This window comes from Falco biarmicus, chromosome Z (assembly GCF_023638135.1).
Source record: "Falco biarmicus isolate bFalBia1 chromosome Z, bFalBia1.pri, whole genome shotgun sequence".
Lineage (NCBI taxonomy): Eukaryota > Metazoa > Chordata > Aves > Falconiformes > Falconidae > Falco > Falco biarmicus.
This window is the reverse complement of record NC_079311.1, coordinates 35,894,788-35,908,891: the sequence shown is the minus strand read 5'-3', so window position 1 is coordinate 35,908,891 and position 14,104 is coordinate 35,894,788. Positions and strand designations below refer to the sequence as shown.

General features: G+C 36.4%; 1 protein-coding gene across 3 annotated transcripts in view; it reads right to left on the bottom strand.

Annotated features, from left to right (window-relative positions):
- ADAMTS19 (ADAM metallopeptidase with thrombospondin type 1 motif 19) overlaps positions 1-14,104 on the bottom strand; it is a 150,762-nt gene that overhangs the window by 114,561 nt on the left and 22,097 nt on the right. For all 3 annotated transcript variants that reach the window (XM_056325473.1, XM_056325472.1, XM_056325471.1), the window contains exon 3: positions 971-1,136. In XM_056325473.1, the coding sequence (XP_056181448.1) occupies positions 971-1,136 (166 nt within the window). The remainder of the gene's footprint in view (positions 1-970; positions 1,137-14,104) is intronic.

Genomic DNA, 14,104 nt, shown 5'->3' with positions numbered 1-14,104 from the left:
ATCTTCTCTCTGCAGCCCCTGAAGCACTGGAAGACTGCAGCTGCATCCTTTCTTGACCTTTCTTTACCTGTTTGAAATAACTCGGTTCCTTCTGCCTCACCCCAAACATCATATAATCCAGCTCCCTAGCCATGTCAGGGTGCCTCTGCTATTTCCTTCTGCTTTGTCAGTATCTCAACCTATACTAGGTTAGAAGACATACAAAAAATCACCTATAAATGTCCATCATTCCGGTTTATTTCCTGGGAAAAACAATTTCTCACAATAGTGTTAAAAACACCCTCAGCTCATGATGATGTCAAAAGACTGACATTTCCTCTATCCTTTGAAGAAGAGGAGCTGCTGATAAAGCAGGAACAACAGAATGTCATCTTTCACAAAAGCCATTGAAAACTATTAAGTCATCACTATGTGCCAAATTTTTATTGACACCCTTCTACTTGAACAACTTCTAGCTGCCATTGAGGAAGATGCACTAGGATTGTGTCACACAGTTCTTCCAAGTGTCAATCATAGAACAAGAACACTGTTAAAAAATTCATTTCAATTCAATGCCGGACTCACTTGGAAGTTCAAGACTTAGTAATAAGCAAAACTGGGATGAATTGTGCTGGTGTTTTAAAACAGAAAAATATGTACAAACACTGCATGTAAATAAGTAAATAAGCAACTATGAAGACAAAGAGGGAAAAAATATATTGCCATTGTTAAGTTCAAGTAAAAAACATGACCTAAAGATTTCCACTTTCAAATGTAACTGGACATTAAGAAGCAGTGCCTATTCTTCAATGGACAATTCCCTCTTCTGGAAAGTGAAATGACTGCCTCAGCATGTCACCTCAAAGTCCATCATAAGTTACCGCTACAAGCACATATGCTTTTGTTGAGGGTTGCTGTTTTTAACTACTATCTAGATATCTTAAAAACACATCTGCTATATTAGATCTTTGCAGTGAGATTTATGTATTACCTGTGACAACACCACAGTACTGATTCTGAGAAGCTGGTTTTTCAGTAATTTTCTCCTCTATGGACCTTTTTCGTCTGTACACCCTGTGTGCATGACCTGTCACAGCCAAAGTACGATTGAGTGGCTCAATAAATATGAAGTCCTCATTAATCTGTATAAACCCCATCTGCAAAGGAAAACAAAAGGAACACATAAGATAAGAATTTAATAAAGCATGAAATTGTGCACAGTCCTGCAGAAGAAAACAACCCACAAAACTCTATTTAAGAAACCCCTTTGTTTTAGTAACCTTACCAGCAAGGTGACTACATTTATATTTTACAAGCCTTTCTACTTAAGTGAAATAGAATAAATTTCATTTATTTCAACTAAATCTGGGTGGGTGGGTGGCTACATGCCAGTAGCAGATGCACAGTAAAAGATATGGAATATTAAAAGTTTGCTTTGGGAGACTCAGGGGGTCATTTAAATAGGTACAGCATGTACAGAAAAGTCTATACACTAGTTTTATTATTACCCAGTGTATCATCACATTTTTAGATAACTGTATTTAATGAAATAACAGGAGCAATTTAGGGCATAAGAATACATCCTGAACACCTATGAAGCTGGAAAAGACATCTTGTGATGCTCCTTTTCACTTTTTCAATTTTTTTTTTTTTTTTAAAAAAGAAGTTTTAAAAAAAGGCAGCAATCCTCCTTGGCTGTCAGCAGCTAGAACAGAAAAACATTCTAATACAGCCATTCAGTTGGTTATTACCCCACACCCCAACATATTTACACACACAAACATACATAAAAAGCTAACACACCAGATACATATCTAATATTGTAAAAGTGTGGCCAAAGTTGAAAAAAAAGCAACTATAAAATGTATTTATATAAATACCATACAAATCTAACTCAGCTCAAATTGTTAAGCTGCCAACACACATAAGCTCCTATCAAAAGTAAAGCTGGAGACAGCAAGGTTTTGTGTTGGTTTTTTTCTTCCTAGAAAATGTCATCAGCAAGACTGACAGTTAAATTTCTTATTCTTGTTGCATCTGTCTAAAGGAAGCAAAGGGCTCTTCTGTATGTTTCCATGTAGGATGAATGGAGAGAAATATAAAAGTATTTCGTTTCTTTTGGAATTATGTAAATGCCATTATCACACTGGATAGCCTGCCTGAGATATGGATAAATCATCAAAAAGAGAGTTGAATCCAAGCAGGAAAATACAGTTAAATTTTACAGGTGGTACAAAATACAATTTCCTTTAAACATAAGTGAGTATTACTTTAAAAATTAAAAAACCAACACAATCTCTCTGCACAATCACATTGAAAAATTAAATATATGTATTCACATTTAATTAATCAGCTACAATAGCTACAGAATGCTAAACAGATGTTCAAAAGTCATCACTAACATTGTACAGAAACATATGAGTAGCTGGGTTTGTTTGGCTGTTCCATTTCCTTTTTGCACTTATTTTTTAGGTCAGCTTATCTTCATCATGAGATTTAGATGTTAACACATTTAGAAGATTAGCTACTTATGTATTGCAAGATACCACTTCTGGATATCCTGAATAATGTACTTTTACATAACAATTAACTTTTCTAACATCATGTTAAACGACATTTTATTTAAAAGCATAGCTACTTGTCAAATGCCAGTAAAACACAAACTTCTTCATTCAATTTTTATGTCTAATGTTGAGTCCCCTCAGACATAACTTATTTATTTATTTTTAAATCATTATTTAGCCTATGAAATACACTGATACACTGTGGATACAGAACACGAGTAGCACCCCATCAGGTGGTGCAGCAGATTTCCCCAGTCCACCTACAAAACCAAGGCCTTAGTCCACCTGCAACAAAAATTCAGTCATAGTACATTTGTTGTGTTTCTTCCACCTTCATTCTCTTTGCTGCAAAATGAAACTAGAGCTTTAAGATGCTGTTCTTCAGACATACTAGACATACCAAGAAACTCTTCTAGGACCACAGAAATTTTATGCTTTCTTTCAGCTCCTTGCATAAACCGAAGGTTAATCCACTGGTAGAGAACTCCAAAAATTACTGTCAATCTCCTGAGTAGGAAGTTAAAAGACCTGAACACTGATGTAAAGTTTATTGCATAAAATTAACCTTAGTTTTATATAATTTTTTTTTTCAAATGGGTAATTTTCAGACAAATCTGGATAACCACATAATCTCTGTGATAATTTTGACTGCTTTTGAAAAAAATGTGACTATTTCTCCATCTCTTGGACAATTTCACAGGTAGAAAATGAAATATGAAGCCATATCCTTGCCAACCATGCTCTTATTTTTTTTCATAATCTTTAGAAGTGCAGTTAGGACAATCTTGTACCATAAAACCAAACACAGAAAGCAGAGAAAACTGCATTAAAGCACCACAGTTTCAACGTGTTTTCAGATACTGGATGCCAGGGCCAAATAAAGGCTTCAGACAGTTCAAACGGCAAAACCTCCATGCCATGAAAAGGCACAGCAAATCAAAGATTAAAAAATGTAAAGAAATAGTATGCATCTGAGGTACAACTGTAAGAAAGTTCTGAGGAACTGATCCATCTCCAACCAGTTCATCTGAAAAGGAACCACTGCTCACAGCTGCAACTGAAAAAGCTACCATGATGCTGGCCTTATCTCATTCGAAGGTAATAACAACATGCCATTCTTCCCCCTGCATTCATGTATACCTGCATTTTCAAGTTTCTTACCTGAAATAAAACAAACTTAAATGTAACACATATGCACCTCAGTATAGTTCAAGTCCAGAGCAACCTCATTTGGCAAAAAGTTCCTCATACCTCCTAAGTAAGGATGAACTGGCTACTTGCTCTGCATTTTATTTACTTTATGGAGTTGAGTGAGACCTTAAGTACAGGGCAGACTTGGTCAAATGAGCATGTAAAACATTACATGGGCCTAAGTACAGACATTCTGACATCGACTCACATCCACCTTGCCACAGATGAAAGCTTTCCACAACATATATCCACATCATACCAAGACTTTTCACTTTCTTAAAAGAAACAAACAGAAATAAGCCATGGGGAAACACTAGCCCTGACTGAAAACTAACCTTCTGTCCTATGTAAAATAAAAATAGGTCACATCAGAAATATGCCAATAATCACAAAAAATAGGCAGATGTGAATTCTGAAATGTGAAAGCTGTTTTTTTTCCCTAACATCTAATTGGAAATATCATACAAAAAACATGAAGAATAAAAAAAAATATCCAAGTATTCTGGGCAACTGCATCTGATAATAGACATTGTAGGAGAAACTGCTACGCCATCTTATTTTTAAGTTCTATTTTAGAACACTCATGCTAACCTTTACTGCCCAGCATTTATTTCTTAAAAGTACAGTGATTTGTTTATTTCTATTTGGAGCATATGTAAGGATTTGACATTCTGTCACGTATCGTATGATAACCTGAAGTTAGTCTACTGCTTCTAATAGAGTTATATTACCATGAGAAGTTATACAAATGTATAAGTGAAGTAAATCTGTGAAGACCACCTGTGCATATAGTTAATAGACACTGGGTATAAGCCAGAATACAAGATTGGCAAAGATTTCTTTAAATGCTTACATATCCTTCCTTGCATACCAGTTCAAAGTGGCAGCTTATTATCATTCAAAGTTGAAACAATGAAAATTTTGAACATAATATTGTTCCTTGCAGAATTTATACAAATAAGGCAGGAAAGAATTGTAAGAAATATTAATATGCTTTCCTCTTGAGACATAATAAAAGAAGAAAATGTATTTCCTTTGCTATCATTATCAAAAAAAAAAAAACCCAGGATGCCAGAAGAATATACACACCAGAAACTTAAGTCATTTCCATTTCGATACCCCAGAGAAGAGATGGGGCACAGATAATACTGTATCAAAAAGGAGATTGTAAATACCACAAAACAGTTATGAAATACCATTTTGCTACTACATTGTGTTATTTTCATTACAGATCTTCACTGAAATGCAGTAAGTAGACAACATAACACAGAATTCAAAGAAACATCAGAACATTAGGGCTTTTTTACTTTTTTTAAACAAAGCGGTTTGCCAGCCTCATAGGATGAGTCTTTATGGTCTACAATTTATCACTGGTCGATTACATAGTAGCAGTTTCTAATCTTGCAGCTTGACATGTCAAACCAAAATATTTCATTCACTAAGGAATTCACCATTATGATGGGTTGGCCTTGGCCTGCTGCCAGGCACCTACCCAGCCACTCTTCTACTCCCTAGCGGGACAGGGGGAGAAAATAAGATTAAAAAGAAAAGCTCATGGGTCAAAATAAAGACAGTGAGATAATTAGCTATTACTATTATGGGCAAATAAAATTTGACTTGCAGAAAAAATACTTTATTGCTAATTTGGATAGTGAGAAAAAAGAGGAATGAAAACACCACCTTCCCACTGATCCTGAGTAGCACAGGGCAGGTGGGGAATGGGGGGTACAGTCAGCACGAAACAGTTTCTCTCTACTCATCCTTCATCCTAACACCTCACCCTTCCTCCCTCTCCATAGGCTGCGGTCCTTCAGGATAAGCCTGTCCCAGACAAGGCTCTCCACAGCCTGCAGTGTCCTTCAGTGCATGTCCACCTGCTCTGGCCTGTGGCCCTCCATGGAAAGGACACGATGGAGGGCCTGAAGCTGGGATACCCGCTCTGGTGCCTGGAGCACCACCTCCTCCTCCTCTACCCATGGTATCTGCAATGTTTCTTTCACTTTTTTTCCTCATTCCTCACACTGCTGGGCAGTGTTTTACCCCTTCCTTTTCCCAGGTGTGTTGCCATTTTGGCTAAGGGGCTCAGGTGTGCCCTGCAGTGGGTCTGCTGGAGTCTGTGGCCGGCACAGGGCAGTCCCTGGTGCCATCCCACAGAGGCCATATGTACAGAGTTACATACCTGTCCTCTTGCTGCAGCTTATTACTACCAGCTGCATGCTAGCATGGTCACAGTTATACCTAACAGTGGTGTGTTCCCCTAAACAAGCAGTAGATTCAACATTTCCTAACTCCTACCTGAAGTAAATTCCAGCCATGTTGCACCTTTCCTGTTTTCTCACTACTCTTTCATCTCTTCATTCAACAGGCATCTTAGACCAGATTTCAGTAATGAACAGACATAGAAAAGAGACTTTTCCCTGCAGTTTCTTAAGCTCCTTTGTGAAGCTGAAGCACACAGTGTGCAAAGACAGGCTGTACTAAACTGTACTTCTTCACAATCCCGCCATACTCTCCAAGGCAAGTAGCAACAGGAAACATGCATCCCCATCAGATGGAGAAAATGTACACACAGTTTAATAAGCATTTTATAACCAGCAGCACCAAAATATCATCATCTGCAGTATAAAAATGAAAGATTTTCTTCAATGTGCAGTGCAAAAGACAATTCTTGTTTACTAGTTCGTTTTGAAACACATTCAGGTAAACTTAGACTTTGTACTATTTGTAAAATGTCCCAGAATTGAAGATTTATTCTTGACTAAAGAGGCAAAATCTTTAATTTGCATATTGGTATTCCACTCCAAAGAAGGTTTTTCCTCCATGATTTTAAAAGTCCAGACTAAATTTAGTATCGTGATTGTAACAATGCTATTAGAACCCAGCTTCAGCTGAAATACAATAAAAATAGAAGTCTTCAGCTCTTAGCTAATGCATATAATAAAGCAAGCTCAATCAGCTTCTCAAACTGCATAAATAACAGGGTAAGAACTTCACATGTTCTTGTTATTCAAACACACTAAAGCTTCCATCTTTAAATTCATTCATTACTAAAAACTGAAGAAACAATTCATAAGTGCCAGCAACTTTGGTCTTCAAAGAACTGCATTTCCAGGCTTTGCACAGCATACATATTGTACTTCTAGAGGTTTCCTTTATCTACCTGCTCACTCTGTCCACTGCACAAAGTTAGAAGTCACAGTGGGCAGTCTGTGCTACCTCCATTGACTGGCTTTCAAGTGTCAACATAGCATTCAATCCACTTCTTTCCAGGATTTTTAATAGTAGGACTGCACCCTAAGCAAGTACACATATATTCACAATGCCATAACTTATAGCCCTGACAGGGGAAAAATATTCAGACTGTTATACAGAGACTACTGAATTAAAAGCATGTGTTCAGGAACTGGCCCCCAAATCTAAGATCTGTACAAACAATTTTGTTCATGGTTTTTAAACTCTTCCAAACTCCTCTGCTTCCAGTCTGGTTAAGATACACACTACCCTGAATCTTTAGGAATATAATTCTCTACAGGATGCTGCTCTCATGTTATTTAAGATAATGACTCCTTTTATCAAAACAAGCTAATGTTGCACATGCAAAAGGATTTCTTCATTTTTTTTAGATACAACTGAAGTAGAATACTGAAGCATGCAAAATTGAGATGGGTTTGCATATGCTGACACATTTCAACAGGTGCTATTATTCACACAATCTTACTCAATTAAGCAAGAATCTCGGAAGTTGACAGTGGAAAGTGATATGTATGCTGATGACAGAAAGGACACAATTCCAAAGGAATCCAGTTTGTGAAAAAGAAAATTAAGGAAAGGAGACCAATGGATAGAGAAAGTATAGACATCAGGTCAACCCAGAGGACATGTGATTGTTATCCCTCAAACTTCCATTTGCCCATTAATTCACTGCCAGCCAAACCCTAAGATGTTTGCAATTTCCTCTAGATTTCAAATTTCACGCTTCCTAGCCACAAATAAAATATTTCCTTTTTTAGGCCTAAGCCTCCCTCCTCTATAAACGCGTTATTAGAAATTACTGCAGTATTTGGTATAAGTGCTGCTTAAATTGCCAATATTCTAGTATTTGCTATGATTTTTAAACTGTCTTCACAGTGCAGGATGATATCTAAAAAAAGCACAGTCTGCTTAAGAAGTGACCACAAATAATCATTGACTACCTCCACAATAAAGATACTTTAATAGGCCTTGCATGCAAAAATTATTTTGTAACACAAGTTTGAGATATTTCACAAGATGTTTACCAGTTATTTCAGATGTTAGCTTTATTGAACATAAAGTACCTGAAATAGATTTCAGCATTTGTGCCCTTACTGTTTGGAAACCACACTTTTCATTTGTCAAGAGTTTTTTTTATGGGGAAATAGTTCAACAAATATAGGTAAACTGCATCATTTTTTCAGAAGCTCCCCTTCTCCACTTTGTAAAGTTGTCCTCATTCTGTATTGCCAGGCTGGCTGATCACCTGCACACTGATAAAATTGTAGATTGACAATATTAAGAACACAATCACATCTGTGTCAAGTACATACGAACAGCTAAACTGGGTCAGAACAAAGGTCCACTCTGTATAGCATACTTTCTTTAAGAGTGCATAACAGATCACAAGAGAGAACAGAAGAACAGAGCCAGAGCAAACATGTAGTTTGCACGCTGACAGCGTACAGCAAACTCCAGTAGGGAACTGGTACCAGTAGCTTTATGGTATGCATAAACTTTAACTGCAGTGGCAATAAACAGAACTCCTCTTCCTCTAACTTGCTCCTTTACAAGATTACAAGTTAAAAAACCACAAAAATAGTAATTTGCTGTGCAAGAAGGGTTCAAATTCTAGAGTATGAAAAAGGCTGACAAGATACAAAAGCAAAACTAGTTAGCTCCCTTTTTCCAATCTCAGTAAATGAGACCTCAAAGATGATATATATCAAGACCATTAATAAAAATTACTATATGAAAAATATGAAAAGAATTTATTAAGATCCTAACATATTGAAGGGTGGACAAGGTGTTACTCAAATATCCATGACTTAGACTCCACTTTCATTTACATTTATTTTAAAAAGCATCAGGGGTTTTTTCCCCATTTTATAATGAGTAACAAACAAACACCGTTCTTGTGATCCCTGCACTGCAAGTGCTTAGAGACACTATTAAGTCCAGTACTGTCTTTCAGCAGACCAGAACTCAAAGAAGCCAACAAATCTGTAGCTCTGGAAATGATTCAATGTTGGCAAATATTTACTAGTAATCTTACAATTTATAAAAGGTTCACAGTCTCAGAAGTATCACTTGAGATGTGACAAATTTAACATACCTTAGGAACAAGGCAATTGAGGCAACATGATATATGAACACAGCTGTGAAACTGATAGGATTGTGAAACACCTATTGATTTTTATTCAAGTTTGCAGACATTCCCTAGGACCTCAAGAAAGGCTGCTCTGTTACAGCTACATTTCCCCTATTAAACTGAACATTAACTTGTGTTTTGCAGTCTGAAGTCCCTTTGCACATCTCAGTTCTTCTGTCCCACTAGAAAAATGCCTTTCTATCAACAGCCAGACCTAACCAAAATGAAACATCCACCCCTAAAGCCACCTACACTCTTACTAGCAGTACTTGCCTGACTCCACAGAAAAGCATGCCCTTCCCCTTATGGCCAGCTGGACTGCCCAAATTTCTTGCAGGTGATACAAAACACAAGGAATCATTTCATTACATAAGGCACTGCCATTCAGCTACTTGTTGGCATCTTGCCTCTGTGCAAAGTAGAATTTCCTAATGCTCCACCTGCCTTTATGAGACAACAGATACTAAGGATACATTTTAGTCTGGAGGATGTAAGTTACATCACCTGTAATTTTACCAGACATTCTTTAAAATAGTAACATGCTAGCAATTTAGTAGCCATTTCTGTAACTTTTTTAAGTATCTTAAAAATATTTATTAATGGTCACATATATAAAACATTTCATATTTATGAAACCCAACTGGAAACACATGAACAATCACTTGATTTTAAAATGAGATCAATACAGCTGTACACTCTGAAGATTACCAGGGAACATTCAATACTATCATTTTAAGACATACCACATTATACAAGATCAATTGCGACAAGATACAGGTAGAATTAATTCCTGAACCCCTTTTCTTTTTTCATAAACATGCTTTGGAAATCTGTTAATCCTACTTCAAATTTTCCCTATCCTTTCTGAATTATTTTTATAAATTAAGAGTTCCAACTTAAAGTTAAATCAGCTCCATTAGAAACCACATATATTTTATTATATGTGCAGTTATAACTTTATAAAAAATAATCCAGGATAGCAAATACTGCAGCACTGGAAAAATAAAGTTCCAACAGTAACATTAACTTTTGCTTAAACTGACATTCTGGTTTTTTTAGTTCTGCAACATGAATGCTATATTAACTTTTTTTAAAAAAATAAATAAATTTAAAAAACGCACCAAAACAAAAAAAAAAAAAACAAAAAAACCCAAAAAAACCCCCAACTGTGCTTCAATAGAATAACTTCTCAAGTAAAACCAAAATGCATCACATTGCGGGGAAAGCTCTTCCTGCCAGATCTTAGAAAAGAAAACCTTTCATTTGGGCTGAACGGGATTCTATACCTTTCAGTTTCATACTTGCTGAAGAGCAGTGGAGAAGCGGCGAATTTACTTGGTGACAAGAATATCTCACCAGCAACACGTTGTTCATAGACATGCTCCAAACTAACTGCCTGCAAGCTTCCCATGATAGTTTCAGGTTCTGAATTTCATTTGTTCAGCTCTCAGTGATGTGCAACCTATCTTGTTGAAAGACTTGGGCTCTTCCAATGGCATTTTCCTGAAATACAGCTAAGCTAAGAAAAAGTATTTGAGTTTCAACTGGGCAGCTGGTGACAGGCTATATTCTCTGCAAGAATACCACAGCTTTGCAAAAATCTACTCACCCAGTCTCAAATAGTGCAAATCTGTTGAATGAGAAGCTCATGTTTCTTTTCCCTAGATAAAAATCTGAGATTAGAAGGTAAACCTGTAAGATTAGAATGTATATCGCTAAACTGCAGACTGCATTTTGAGATATGAAAGCCATAAAAAAAATTCTACATAGGCTTATTTACACGTTGACAATTTACAGAGTATAAAGGCCATAAGTGACGTGGCTAGCTTTACACATTTGGGATGCATTTTTTATTTATGCAAAAGACATCTGCAGAGATGTCTCAGTTCTGTTTAATATATTCTTTGTGACGGACTTAGATTTTATTGGAAGTTATACAAAAATGCTTCATTATAACTGGTATCATTAGGCTATGAAGTCCACAGCTTATAATGATCAGTACTCACTCCTCCAAGATAAAGTCTCAAAAGTCCAGGTTTTTTGTAGGGCACTTTGGAAAATTCTTATGTCACCTCTGAGTTAATCAACCCTCATGTTGTGACATGTCTGCACAGCTGCAATACAATATTTTTTAAGGAAGAGGATACATTTTGCACAGCTATGATAAGGTGATAAAACAACAAAATGAGATATTATAAAAATAAATGCTTGGAAAATCACTATTCTTCAAAAAAGTTTTTCAATGCTCACCGGTAAACTTCTCATTAAAAACAGTAAGGTTTAAAGTGTTTTGATTAATTCCAGTTATAAAGAAAGCAAGGAAAAAGCCATAAAGCCACATACATCAACAAGGGTCTATGTCAAAAACCTATCTGTATCACTACAACATTATAATCTCCTTATCCATGTTTCATATCTGTTTTGTGTTTCAGCATTGTCACTTTTATCATAGGTCCTGTGGTATCTGCGTTTACCATAAAATTTCTCATCTCTTTGCTCTCTTCTATCTCAGAGTTTTCTAAAACCACAACAATCCATGCCAGAGATGAAAATCTGAAATATTCCCCATGATACAATACATGATGATCATAATAAATGTGTAATGATGATATCATATTTATATTTCATGGCCTTTATACCAAATGGGTTTTAGCCTACATGATGTATGGTTAAGATTCTTTTTACTCAAGGTATTAGCTAAAAGGGTGAACACAAGACTAATACAAATTTCAGAGCAATTAAAAATCCCCTCGTTTCCAGCACAATATCCATCTTTCATGATCACCATCTTAAGGAGATCGTTTAAAAATCTGTAATTTTTGAAGAATAACATTTAAATTCTGGAGTAGTTATCACCCTTGCTTCTCTTGCCATTTTAGTGTTTTACAATGACTACACACAGAAATACACACTCCTTGCTCTCCAAAAAATCCACATAGATGCAGGAAAATGTTATTACTCAGCAACACTGACTCTGCTGCTCACTAGTAAACAGGCATTCACTACACACAAAATTAAAATAAAATAAAAAAAAATCCATTAAAATTATCAATACCAACCCCTCTCACAAAATGTGTTTTCTAAACTCCTGGTGGTATGTTAAAATCAGGTGTTCGGTCACTGACATTGGGCAGTGAAACTCATGAACCTGACACAAGCCCCTCCAAGTTCCACAGATTTCTGTGCAATGTAACAGGCTGGTCGTCAGGTTCAAATGACCACCTCTTCACATACCAACTACTCTCTGTTCATCTTATTAGAAATATCAACTGGTTATAGACTCTTGCAATACTGTCACATTACTCATGGAATGCACTTGTTTAGCTTGTGCCAGTTTCTGGAGAACTCTGTGAACTTTCAGCTGCTGTACACTTGCCCTTTTATCTCTAGAAGAACTCAGTAGAGCTGATAAACCAATTGTCAAATGCTGCAATTATGTGTTCAAACCCACTTTCCTATCCCCCACCCAAGAATTGCCCAGGCTCTGGTTGATTAGGCTGTGGTTTAAAGGATCAAAGACCCTCTGAACTTAAGAAGCATCTGTGACAAAAAAAAAAACCCACACCCCAATAAAGAGCTGTGTATTCTGTGAAAAGAGAGAAAACCCCAGCAGTAAAAGAACTCGCTACCAGGTGGATCATCTGGACATCTCAAGTGCTGACTGGAGCACCAAATATTAACACAAGCCATGCATATTTTTCTGAACAGATAGCATTGTCTTGAAAGAAGAGCTAGCAGAGAGAACAATTAGTTGATTCCTCTAGTGACCTACCCAGCACAATGGATTTTCCTTTTTTTTTTTTTTTTCAATTTACTGTCTTTAAGTCACAAAAAGCCATTTAATCTTTTTACTCTAACCAGGAAATCAAACAAAGACAATTAGACATCACTTGTGAAATAACAGATTTGCTTGTAAATTTCATTTGAATATTAAAAACAGACTCAGCTAAACTGACCTCGCTAAATCAAATCAAATTTTCTCTTTATGTCATATGCAGGATGCATTATTTCATTATTCTCATTATACTACCTTAATTCTCACTGTTCAAGTCCTGTAGTATTTAAAAAATAAAGGAAAAGAGTCTAGAACAGCGAATGCAAATTGCCTGTGTACTTCAGATGTGTTAGATCCACAGATCAAATCCAGCCTCCTATGAATTCAAGACTTCATAAAACAGAGGCTTTCTTGCACTTACGCTTATCACGGCTAGTAAAGGATATGTGTTATTTCTTTTTAAGGTATTTCCTTGCTGTTACTGTTAATTGAAGTAGTTTCAATAGAACCACTGCTCTATTATTTTACTGTCCTTAAATTAAAATTGCTCCATATTTTCCCCTTCTAACACTTAGAAATCTTTCCAATTTTCTAACTTTAATTTATTCATTACCATTATTTTAGATCCATCTGCTCCTGGGTCTACATTGTTTTCATTCTCGGCCAACTTTCCAGGCTCCTTGATATTAACTCAAGCGTTTTATGAAAGGTAATCATATCACAGTTTCTGCCAAGTAACACACCAGCCTTTTACTGTTGCTTGATGAAACAGGCTTTACTACTATAATTATCTTTGTAGCCACAACTGAATTTCCGTCTCTGAACACCAGCAAATAGAACTGCAAGCCGTCTTTCAGCTGTCATTTCACTGCAACTTTGTGAAACGCAAATAAAGTTTCTGTATCCCCACTAAATGTCCTTCATCCATTAGATGCATCTTTCACGCCTACCTCATGCCTGATGGCTCATAATGATCCTGTGATCAAACACAATCTTTTCCTCCTGCTGTCACTGCCAGCTAAGTCATCAATCTATAAAGCAAATCTATAAATTTAGCATGAAAGTAGTAAGTCATACTTCAAGCCACTGAGGCCAGCCTTTGGTCTGTTTAATTCTCCTGTGCCTCCCAGCTCTGAATTTACCACCAAAGCAAAGTCAGCTCCCCAGGTGTGGCTTCTGATCTTATCTCCTGTTCACATAAAGCACCCAAGC